This window comes from Phaethon lepturus, unplaced genomic scaffold (genome assembly GCF_000687285.1).
Source record: "Phaethon lepturus isolate BGI_N335 unplaced genomic scaffold, ASM68728v1 scaffold10339, whole genome shotgun sequence".
Taxonomy (NCBI): Eukaryota; Metazoa; Chordata; class Aves; order Phaethontiformes; family Phaethontidae; genus Phaethon; species Phaethon lepturus.
Window position 1 is genome coordinate 94,386 of NW_010561217.1, and position 11,688 is coordinate 106,073.

The following is an 11,688-nucleotide window of genomic DNA, read 5'->3' on the forward strand; positions in this document are numbered from 1 at the left end:
GGAATGTTTTATAGACTTAGTCTTTTCAGGTAAGTTCCTTTTTTTTCTTCATATTGGTAAATGTTGCAAGTAGGAACTTTGTTCAGAAGGCTTTCCAGTGGATCCACCTGGGATTTAAGACCATCTCTGGCTATCAGGGAAACTTCTGTTAGCAACAGATTGCTCTGACATATTTTTCAGAATACCATGGAGTAAGTGGTGCCTGCTTGTATTAAAAGCAGTTCTGAGGATGCCATACCATCTTTTGTTTTCATGAAGGTAATGAGTTAATAGACAAAATGCCAGCAGGTGGTGCTCAAGAATACATGGTACAGCTCCTGGGCCTTGTAGGACAAGCCAAGCATGTGTGTTGAACATTGCAAATAATTCTTCCTGTTTCTTGTTATGCAGCATTTTAACAAAATGTTCTGCTGCAGTGGAGAAAACTGTTCTGGTGTCTGCTCTCCGTTTTTTTATTTTTTAACTCTGTACATTTGCATCTAGCAAGAGGCACTCCCATTTTACATAAGCGCCGTCAACATTAAACTGTAACACTAGCTTGGCTCAGCCATCCCCGCAATGAGTTGGGGAGGACCTCTGTGCGGGAGGTTGACCTTTTCCCTTTTGCTGGAACTGCCCTCGTTGCTCAGCAAGAAATAAACAATTGCTGGCACACACAACCCTCAAAGTCAGTGTACGTTCCTGCAGTAGCTCTAGCTTCTCCAGTAAAGAAGTGATTAGTTGCATGCTCTTGCGTGATAAAGGGCTGAAGAGTGGAGAGCTAGAATTTAACAGGCTGCTCTGGATTAGAGTTGGCAATTAATTTTTTTAATGTAATGAAGGTAGTATTTGCTGATGGGAAGACGAGTTCCCAAGAGTACAGAACGTTTCCTGGCCACCAGTAGCAAATCAGGGATGAAATTCGGTCATCAAGGAGGCTAACTTCATTTTGCCCTTTTTGGATCAGGTGCGCTGGCTGCTTTAAGATGTTCCTAGCACGAAAGGTCTTGCTAGGGCTAAAAAAGGCAGTTGTTCCATGCCTTCCGATTTTGTGCATTACAGTCCATTTTTCTTAGCTATCAACTGCATCAGTATTATCATTATTGTCCAAGGAAGTAGTGTATGAGCAAGGGCCACAGGATGAGGCCATTATGGGATAGGAGAACATATGAAGATGTTACTTAAAAAAAGCTGAAAGTTTCCTAGACTCTCCTGAACCTTCTGTTCACAGCAGTGTTCAGGAGCTTTTGAGCACTGACGGCAAAACCCACTGCTTACAGATTTTTATCACATTTGCTTGCTTAATAGCACTGGAAAAGTAATTTTTCACATGTGGACTTCAATTCCTCCTCCTCTAAAAGAGGATTGAGACTTAGGTCTTTGGGTTTCTGCAAGACTTAATTAATTAGAGTGATTTGAGAATGAAGGATGCCCTGTCAGTGTCACTTATTCCTCATGCTGCTGCTTCTGGGTACTTATTAAATTCAGTGGTTTTGCTTTTAAAGTCAGCATAGCAAGATTTTGGAATGACACTAGCCATGTGGTTCTGGCTGGTCAGTAACTAGGAAGGTCAAATTCCAAGTTGGCATATGTTATTTTCACTCACATAAAATTGTTGCAGGAGCTGCTGCTTTTAGTGAAATCCCAGTGAAACTGGATTCTCACCCCAGTATTTTTCTCGTACGTGCTATTACTGATGGATGTTATGTGAGTATTTTCAGCAACTGAAGGCATCTTTTACACCGACATCCAGGGGTAACAAACTCCTTGCACACACGTGTTGACATGCCTGTTCTCTGATATGGGTCTTTACCAGGCAGCTTTGCTTTTAAGCTCGTGACTGTTTCTCCTTGCTCCAGAGTCAGTGCAGGTAGAGTAGAGCAGATGGCTTGATGTTGGCTAAGTGCTTGCTGATACACAGCAAATTGCTTCTGCAACCGACTGATAGGTTTCAAGCTTTAATTGAGGCTTTCAGCAAGGCGCTCAACAGTGAAAAGCATTCTGCTGAGAAAAACAGCAGCGTAACCATGGGCAAAGGTTCAGGATAGCAGAGTTCAGCCCTCTTGGGGATGGCTCTTCTATTTATTTATTTATTTTCTGCTGCTTTCCCACCATCATTCAAGACTTCTGTAATGTTGCTTGCAGATTACAGCTCAGTATATTGCTGTGGCGCAACACTTTGTGCTGAAAACGTGAAGCAGAGGCTGATAAGTTTGGAGTTTCTGCTTGCGGCAGGCTCAGCGTGTCTGCAAAGGTCCCTCGATGTCCCCTGATGCTCCCTTGATTCACTGCCTGGTCTGAGCAGCAGCTTTTGTAGGTCTCCCTTGCGTAGCAGGGAGTACAGCTCCTGCTGTCTTTTCTGTTACGTACGTCAGCATCATCAGAATTTTAATTTTTAATGGACTTCTCTAAAAGGGAAAGGAAACCTCCCTTGCTCCTCCTTCCCCCCAAGCAAGAGCGGGTCTGACAGCAGAAGAAAGATGTTTGTGGTGGGGTTGTCCGAGCAGCGTCCTGCTGGACAAGAGGGTTTCCTTCAGCAGCCGTCCCGTAGGTTGAAGGAGCTGCTCTCCGAAATAACGTTGTAACTCGCCCAAGTAAGGGGCAGCCCAGAGCAGGCAGGGATACAATAACCCAGTGGTCTAGCTCTCGTGTTGCCCTCAGTCCCGCTTTTTATCCAGTTTTGAATTCTGCTTTGGATTTGATTTCTTCATAGTACAGGATCAACGAATAAATTTCGGCATGGAAAATGTGTCTGTTGAGCTAGCTTTGTTTAGTATCCTCAGTTAGTCAGAAAGGAGTTGCTTCAATTTAAAAGCTGGCTAGTTGGCTTTGAAGCTTAGATTTTTTTTAGTGCTGGAGTGGGTCTAACAAAAAGACCCTAAAAAAAGGCATTACACGAATAAGAGAAATTAAACTCTACGATTCAAGTTTCCTAAATAGTCCAAGAAATGTGTGATGATGGTAGAAGTAGTGCTGGTAGCTTAAAAACACTAATGGACCCTCTCTGTCCCAAGGAGCTTAGGAGTAGAAAGACTTTTTCTCGGTTCTGAAATCCCAAACACATTTGATAGTGTCCGCAGCGTGTGTTTTTATGCTCCTTTAGCTTTTCGGTGGCTTAAAATGCACTGAAAGTGTGAACTGCTGCCAGCGTGCTTTTGTTCTTGCATGAATTTAATTAAAAAGATAATTGGATTGCTTTATCAGCCTTTACATGTCAGCCCAGTGCCACCACCTTCTCCCCCCTCTAACAACATTGACAAACCCAAGGCATCTGAAATCTGTATTTTTTTTGTATTGTTCTCCTCACGCGTGTTTCGGATAGGGTTCAGAGGTGACTGTGTTTTCTGTTGAGCATTGGATCTGCTGCCACGGTGGGAAGGAAGCGGCTGACGAGCAGAGAACAAGCCTGTTCAGGTGGTTCCCGCAGGGGCCGCCCTGTGCGAGCGGAGAGGGAAATGTGTAGCGGCAGAGCTCCAAAACAAAGCAGACCAACCCTTTGCCATGTCCTCTGCCTTTATACCTGACAATGTATAGCCCAAAATGTGCACCTGCAAGCTGCGCGGAATGGGCTGTTTTTCTGCTTTCCTTGGAAATGCTGCCGAGGAACATTAAGATCCATTTTGAGTGCAAAACACTGATGTTTTCATGTAAACAGAGAAGTGCCCAGCCTGTGCCATTTAATGTAGTTGAGGATCTATCCTGACTTCTTGACACCCCTTTGACCGGAGGACCAGATTCGCAGACAGAGAGGAGCGGGAGGGCATGCAGAGGCTGGGGCAGATGGGGTTAGGCAGTGAGGGATGCTTTTCCTGAGAGTGGAAATGCTGTTGCATGGAAGACTTGGAGACTTTACAAGTTACTTTCTGTTACAATTGGAGGGTGACAACATGGCTTTTCAGGATCCTTCAAGACTGAAGAAAGAGCCTGTGGGTCTGCTGGAATTTTTCACTTGATGAATTTGATTTTAATTCATTCTGAATGTGAACTCAGTAGTTAGCAATGTAGAACAAAGTATATGTAGAATGATGTTTTGATGGCCTCTCTCTCCTTTTCTTAATGACTAACTCCCTTTAAAAGGACCTACAGCTTTGGAATCAGTGCAATAACAGGTGTCTGTTACTAGCCTGAGGAATAAGGTGTTTGCAAGAGGAGATGATGGAAAGAAAGATCCTCTGGAGTTTAAAAACTTATTTTAAAATGGAAAAAGGGAGTCACAGTTTTTCATTGCTTCCACAGAAGAAATTGGTTTAGACATACGACGTTTTCTTTTCTGTTTAAATGTTTTGAGTACAGCTTTTCACCAAACAGAAAAGGCAAAACTCGAAATACAAAGCAGCCCACTTGACAGTTGCATGCAGGAAGCACATATCCAGTCTTTTTTTTCAATGGGTTTATGGTGGGGTCAGTGTGACACTGTCATTTTTCTTGCAGAAAAAGATTTACAAGTACAAGAAGGTGCTCAGTAACCCCAGCCGCTGGGAGGTGGTGTTGAAGGAGATCAGGACGCTGGTGGACATGGCACTCACATCTCCGCTTCAGGATGACTCAATTCACCAAGCACCACTGGAGATCGTCTCAAAACTGCTCTCAGAGGTATGACCTCAGTAGTGTTCCTGCAAGACACTATCAGAATTAGATGAGAGACAAACAATTGAAAGTTTGTAGGTGGCTTTTATTTTAACTTGTGCTGTCAAAATTCTGCCTTTGAGTCTGCTTGTGACTTCTGCTGACTTGAGTGGAATTTGTGCTTGCTGGGGAGAAAGAGAATTTGACCCGTTAGGTAGAATTCTAAAAACAAAACAAAACACATTTCTCTTCAGGCTTTTTTTGTTGTTGATTATTTATGGTAAATGTATTATGGGTCTGATTCATGTTTTATTTCAAGTCAGTGGTAAAACTCCCCTTCTGTTCCATTGGCTTTGTTTGCATGACTGATAATTCTTGTAGCAATAAGTATATACCAATAAAGTCATTGTGCAGCCATTTTATTGTTACCAGTTCTGTCAAAGATATTTTCATTCTTCAGAGGTATCTATCCTCCTTTTATAGCACCCCTTTCAAATAATTAACTTTTCATGGACAGGAAACATAATGCCAAGTGGGTTTTTCATGTCTTAGTTCTGATGTACACGCATTTGTGATAAGCAAAAAAGTTCCTAGCTTTTTTCTTGCAGTAGGCAAAGATTGTAGCAACTCACAACTTTGTAACCTCTGAACGGATCATGCTGCTGAGAAAGCCAAACTCTTTTTGCATAGGTGGCTTCCAGTAAATTTGTTGGCTTTTACTGGTTCCATGTTTGAAGAAGGGATTTCAGGAAACTGCAGCAGTTCGTTTGCTATGAACAAATGGTATACACCACCACAACAATCCTTTTATTGATTTTCTTAGAAACATACAGCCTGTCTTAAGAAAATAAGAACTGTATCACTAGCTTTAATTTTCTAACTGATTGAGACCTTCTATGGCATCCTGGTGTTTGTATGCTTAGCTTTCATGGCTAGGGTGGCTTGAATCTGAAGGTGCGGAAGGAGAAATGGAAGCTTGCACAAGCCCTCATGGAAGATGTCATACCACCTTCTTTAAGAGAATGATTTTGATTTGAGTAGTTTTATTCTGAAAATAAGTAATTGCAGTCTTGAGCCTTTCTGTTTGGGTCTGGTGGTATGTATATGCTGATGTGCCAACTCAGAGTACTCTTTGCTCATTCATTTCTTCTATTCAACTCTTTCAGAACAACAACTTAACCACTCAAGACCACGAGAGCATTATTGTGGTGAGTATCTATCTTTCAAAATCTGAGGACAAATTTGTATTGTTTGTTAACACTTCTGTTAACGCTTGCCTCTACCCCAGTGAAGTGGGGCAAATATGAAAGTATTTCCACGAGTGCTGGTGAACTTAGGCAGGATCAAACACGTTTGTTCTACTGTTTTGGGGTGTTTTTGTCATTTGTCTTTTCTTGATTCATAGATCAGTAACAATAAAGTTTTCTCATCAGCTTATATGAAAGAGCACAGCATGTTGAGGGTTAATCATCTCCCAAAATGGCCTCCTTACTAGAATACACAGTGCAATGTTCCTATCTATATATGTACTTTAAATAGTCAAAAAACATCATTTCCAGATGTGCCCTATAAAACCCTTAGGCTTAGTAGTTTCCTGAGGAGCTAATGCTACCATATACAGAATGTCTCCATTGTTGATGATATGTGAGCAAGTGCTTGTTTTTGTAAGTGTGGATATGAGTATGTGTCACTGCAGTTTAACCCCCTGCTTACTTGATTTATAAAAATATCCTCTTCGACTTTTTTCTTTTCTGTAGCTTGTATTTATTTAGACATAGAAATAAATGACTCAAATGGCAGCTCTCTTCCTTGTGCAACAAAATACAAAATCTCAACAATTTATCAGAGAGGTAAAACTTGGTTCCCCATCACTGTAATTTCATTTCAGTCACTGGCAATTTCCAGGAGATTTGCCCAGTAATCTAATCTAGAACCTCACCACCACCTGATTGTATCACCTCGCTGTGACTTTTCTGCAAAATGACAAGGTGGCATGTAGCTGCCAGTGGGTGTGAATTGTGTTTAACTGCTGCTTCAGATACCATTTTAGCTGGAATTAGTCACTGAGATAAGTTTCTGAAGCAGCATTTACTTTTGTTTGAGATCTGCTATAGCTTTTATTTTACTCTAGTGCCAAGGATCATTCTGGCCTCAGTTACAACCGGTTGTTTGGGGGAAGGATTTTTTAATAAAACATGTAAGGTGGCCATGCTTTGAGCAGGGAAGCTTGACCAGGTGGCCTCCAAAGGTCCTTTCAGCCTACGTGATTCATCGGTTCTGGGTGATGGCTTCTTCAGTTCAAGTCCTGCCCATCTGTATGTTGTCCCTGAACCATTAAGGAGATGGCAGTTTCTGGGCATTCAGAGCTCACTGCTGTTACACAGCTAACCTGTGCTATTGCTAATACTGGGTATTTATGTAGTGTCTTAAAAGTACACGGTGGTTTGCCATGCAGATGGAACCAGCTTTCCTTCTCTAGATGGTGTTGGAACAGATCAATATTCAACTGATCCCTTCCCAGTAAAGGAGGGGAAGAACATGTTGCCGTAACTGGGCAACGTGAGACAGCAAGTTTCTGCTTTTAACCACAGCGCACATAAGGAAAATACAGACTCTTTTCATGCTGTCACTATTCCACATTGATCATACAGGCGGAGCTGTGACCCGCTTGATAGTGTCTGTTGTGGTTATTCCCTACATTCAGTAAGGACTGGGCTGAAACAATAAAGCTCATTTTTCTTAGGCTGACAATCAGCCAGTTACATCTCTGATGCAGTGATCCTGACAGTTACCAGACAGGTATAAACACTTGGTGATTTTGTAATACATGGCTCCTGTGGTTTGGCAGGTCCTATAGCAAACACTCCAAAAGATGGATTCAAGGAAGATCTTTAGCTCAGATGTTGGATGGGTAGTGAGGATATTCTAGGCTCACTGAATAGTGTTGTGTTCTCCATCAGTCCACTGGTGCTGGACCACCACCAGAGGAAGAGTGAACCGCTGCAGAAGGATGGCACATGATAATGAACAGGAACCTCACAAATGTTTTGTGTAACCAAAACAGATCTCTGCATATGTGCTTGGGCTTCATTGCTAAAATTCACATTAATCGTGACCTGTTTGTGTGTAAAAGTGGCTATTGTGAAAAACAGTCATTGCAAGCAGACTCACCAGGGCTGAAATCCTTAAGGAGATGAGAGGGAGAGCAAAAACCAAAGCAGGCTGCCTTAGTAAAACTCCAGATGCCATGCAGATAAAATATCTGGTGTTCAGCTGCTTAATACAAAATGTCCTAGCTGCTGTGTTTAGAGTCTTACTTTTAAATGGGTACTGGGAATCCCTTTAGCTCAAGACTGGAAAAGCCGGAAGGCACCATCACATAGAGAGAATACATTGTTCTAGTACCATTTTCTAATTTACAAAGGAAGTAACAACAACATAAGTTCATTACACTCTTGGTGGCAGGTATGACCTCTAATGTATTTACCGAGCATAACCACATTGGTTTGCGTAGCAACAAAGAAGGAATGGTTGATCTCAACTTTCACAAAGTTAGATGCTTCATTTTGATGAATAGGGTCCTCCATGGTAAGAACAGTGCTATGTTACTTTTAGTGAGTTCTTTCTCACAAAAAGAGCTTGAACTCTTTTATAAAGGATGTGTGTGTGTTTGTCTGTGGTGTTTTCCAGTTTTTTTATTTTGGGGAGATGTTATAAGTGAAACAGTGAGCCAGATTCATCCTTGCTGTTTTATGTCTTAAAACAATTGGTCTGCTCCTGTTTTCATTTAAACCATTCTAAAAATTGTACTCCTTTGCTGTGTTTTATGTATTTACACTGATGTGGTTAAAAGCAAAATTTTCCAGAGGATTCATAGCAGAGGTGTGCTTGAGCTTACGTGTAAAATAAACACACAGTCCACCTCTAATTTCTCTGTTGATGCTTTTGTCCTTTTTAAGGAGTGAACTTTTTTCCCCAAGAAAAGTATTTCCCTGCAAAAGGCTTTCTGCAGTTGCAGTCCTCTAATTAAATTTTTCTCTCTCTCTTTTTAAAGGCAATTGCACCTTTGCTGGAAAACAACCATCCTCCTCCTGACCTCTGTGAATTCTTCTGCAAGGTATCAGAACAGCTTTGCTTTCTGAAATCTCGTAATTGTATATGGGTGTAGTTCTTTGAGGGGGTTGTTTTTTTCTTTAACTCCTTACCTCATGCCCAAATAGATTTCAGTTTTTGGTCAACAACCAATGATACTGGAATAGTTAATGGCACCATTATCCTAAATAGGTCCATATCTTTAGTACATCAGAGTGCGTAGTCCTGATACTCTGTGAGAGTTAAAATCTTCAGACTCCCACACCCTAGTCTTGGTACAAGAGATGTCCTACTGCATGTTCTATTTAGCTAATGCAAAAATCATTGGAGTCACTGTGTTCAAATGAGTTGGTAATGTGATGCACAACTCAGCCCTAATGGTATTATGTTATTGGGTAATGGCAGTGGGAAGATGATAAGGACCTATCCTCTTTCCTGGTAAATCCATGCTTGTGCTGCATTTTGCATCTTTTCCATACACTTCCGAGTACTTTGGATTGCAGAGGTTCTGGATTTGAAAATACTACTTTTCCTCTAGGCCTGTTTGTGTTTCAGTTTCAAGTCTGCTTAAATTTGCTTACTGATGACTGGGTATACATTTGTCAAATGTTCTGGATGCTGCTTATAATTCTGATCCAGAGTTATTCATCAGCTGCTTCTTCCTACAGAAATTAAGTCAAGTTTCAAAAACTCCTCTGACTGTTGTTGCATTTTTATAAGCCAGTCTTAGGGTCATATGTAGCCTAAGACTCAAGGCACTTTTATTCCTGGGGTTTTTTTGGCCTTTTGTCTCCATCAGAGGTGGGCACCTAATTATCTTTAAATGTGTGGGATGGGCTGTGTATAGTTGCAGGAAGGGAAATAGGTTATGCACTTTTCCTTCTCAGAGATACTCAGAACCGAAATGGACAAGGCTAATGAGAAGGCTAATGTGTCTGAAAAGGTACATCACCGAGAGTGGTCAGGCATTGGAACAGGCTGCCCAGGGAGGCGGTGGAGTCACCATCACTGGAGATGTTCAAAAAACATGTAGACGTGGCACTTCAGGACATGGTTTAGTGGGCATGGTGGTGTTGGGTTGATGGTTGGACTTGATGTTCTTAAAGGCCTTTTCCAACCTTAATGATTCCGTGATTCTATTAGATGCCAGCAAATACGTAGGAGAGAGCAGTGTTACGAGTACCCTAATCCCAGGAAAGATTAATTTAACCCTTGGGTTTTGTTAATCTTGGGGTAATCCATGCACGGGGTGTGAAGCCAGAGGAGACCCATCTTCATAATTTCTGCAGCTCACAAAATGACTTCTTGCTCGTTACAGCACTGCCGAGAGCGCCCGCGGTCCATGGTTGTGATAGAAGTGTTCACACCAGTAGTACAGAGGATTCTCAAACACAACATGGTGAGTGCACGTGTTACAGGAACTTGGTCAGTTTGGAGAAGTTTTACTGTGATACCTTTCATAATTAGCAGTTGCTCTATTGCCTGTAGTGCACAAAGCACTGTGATATCTAAATCCAAGCCCCCAGATTTTGAATGCTGCATGTAATCGTGTGTTGCTTTAGAAATGTAGATCTAATAAGCATTCAGTGGGACTTTCAAAAGCATCTAAGCAAAGCCATGATTTGAGGAATGTTTCTTTTGGCAGCAGTGCCAGCGTATGCAGCCCCAGCTCTCTCTCCCACCTGGCTCTTGGCTCCTTCTTTACTCCCCGCATGCCATCCTTGTAGTTGTAATTGTTTAAAATCAATTAAACAGCAAAATCAGAATAGGGACGATGTTGATTTTGAGCTGAGGCTCTCAACATTTTTCCTTTAAGACGCCCTTAGCTCTCTGGATTTCCATTTTTCATTAGACTCATGTTCAATGAGTTCTTACCTAGATTTTGTGAATTTCCTTATGCTTTTCTGCTACTCGTCTTCATTGTCGTTCCAGGAATCGTGTACTCGTGTCATTTTATGATTGTTCTCTCCCAGACTGCTTTCTCCTCATTGCCGATAAATTCCTTGCTAGTGATTGAAATAAATGCTGGGAGACTGCCCTGCCACTTTCGCTCTCTCCACACCATATACCACCCCAGATTCCACCCCCCCAACTCTGGTGATATTCTTACATGATCCACATTCCTCTCCTAAGAGAGATCTGGGTGTTTACCAGCACTCCATCTTTTGTGGCATATTAAGTTTCCTGCCATGGTTTTTACATTAGAAAAATTTTACTTCACAGTGCTGTGGCAGAACAAAAAATAAGTAAAATAAAATATTTAAGACAGTTGACTTGTCTGTGACCTCAAGGATGGGTCTCATACCTCTATAACTACACAATCAACTTCTTTTCACTGATAAAATTTTTAAAGACCATCCGCTGTCCTGCTGTGTACAGCATAAACCCAGTTGAAAACAGTTCACATTCCTTACTTTTTACAAGAGTATTATTATTATTTAACTCTTTGAGTTTACAGAACTAGGTAGAAAGCCCAAGATGGCAAAACGGTCATATTCCTGGCTCTGTGCCTGTACTCTGCAGACATGTAAACATTTTTGAATATTCTGCAGTGTTCAATGAAATATTCTGTAAATGTTATTCTTGGATTCCGGACTGATTTTTTTAAAGCATCCAGAGCTCTTGAGGGGTCTCAAATAAAATCTAAATGCATAGTGTAATGCTTGTATTTGGTTAGCTTCAGAGAATTGGGCATATTTACCATACTTAACATTTGCAGATTGAAAATCAACATGTCTGTACCGCAGTGTGTAGTCAGAGAATTTACAGTGTCATATATTAATTGGAGTGGATTTGGTCACTTTACTGCTCTCCAGGGACTTCTGTACTGAATAGTCTTTTAGAGAATGTGTGTAAATAAAGTTATCCTTTAGGGGGACAGCGTTGTTGGCAGTAAACTTCATAACCTTAGGAGGCCCCATGCAATTGAGTGTGCTTAGAGCAGGAGACCTAGCTGCCTGATCCCACCTTTGCTGCTAATTTGCTCTGTGGTCTTTGATAAGTTCACGGCAGGGGTTGTTCCACAGTTTCCCACCTATAAAATGGGGAAAG

At 41.5% G+C, this 11,688-nt stretch overlaps 1 protein-coding gene across 1 annotated transcript in view; it reads left to right on the top strand.

Annotated features, from left to right (window-relative positions):
* Positions 1 to 11,688, top strand: part of CMIP (c-Maf inducing protein) — a 68,545-nt gene that overhangs the window by 28,739 nt on the left and 28,118 nt on the right. Inside the window, exons 4-7 of the mRNA XM_010293928.1 lie at positions 4,411 to 4,572; positions 5,712 to 5,753; positions 8,600 to 8,662; positions 9,956 to 10,036. Of these exons, the coding sequence (XP_010292230.1) occupies positions 4,411 to 4,572; positions 5,712 to 5,753; positions 8,600 to 8,662; positions 9,956 to 10,036 (348 nt within the window). The remainder of the gene's footprint in view (positions 1 to 4,410; positions 4,573 to 5,711; positions 5,754 to 8,599; positions 8,663 to 9,955; positions 10,037 to 11,688) is intronic.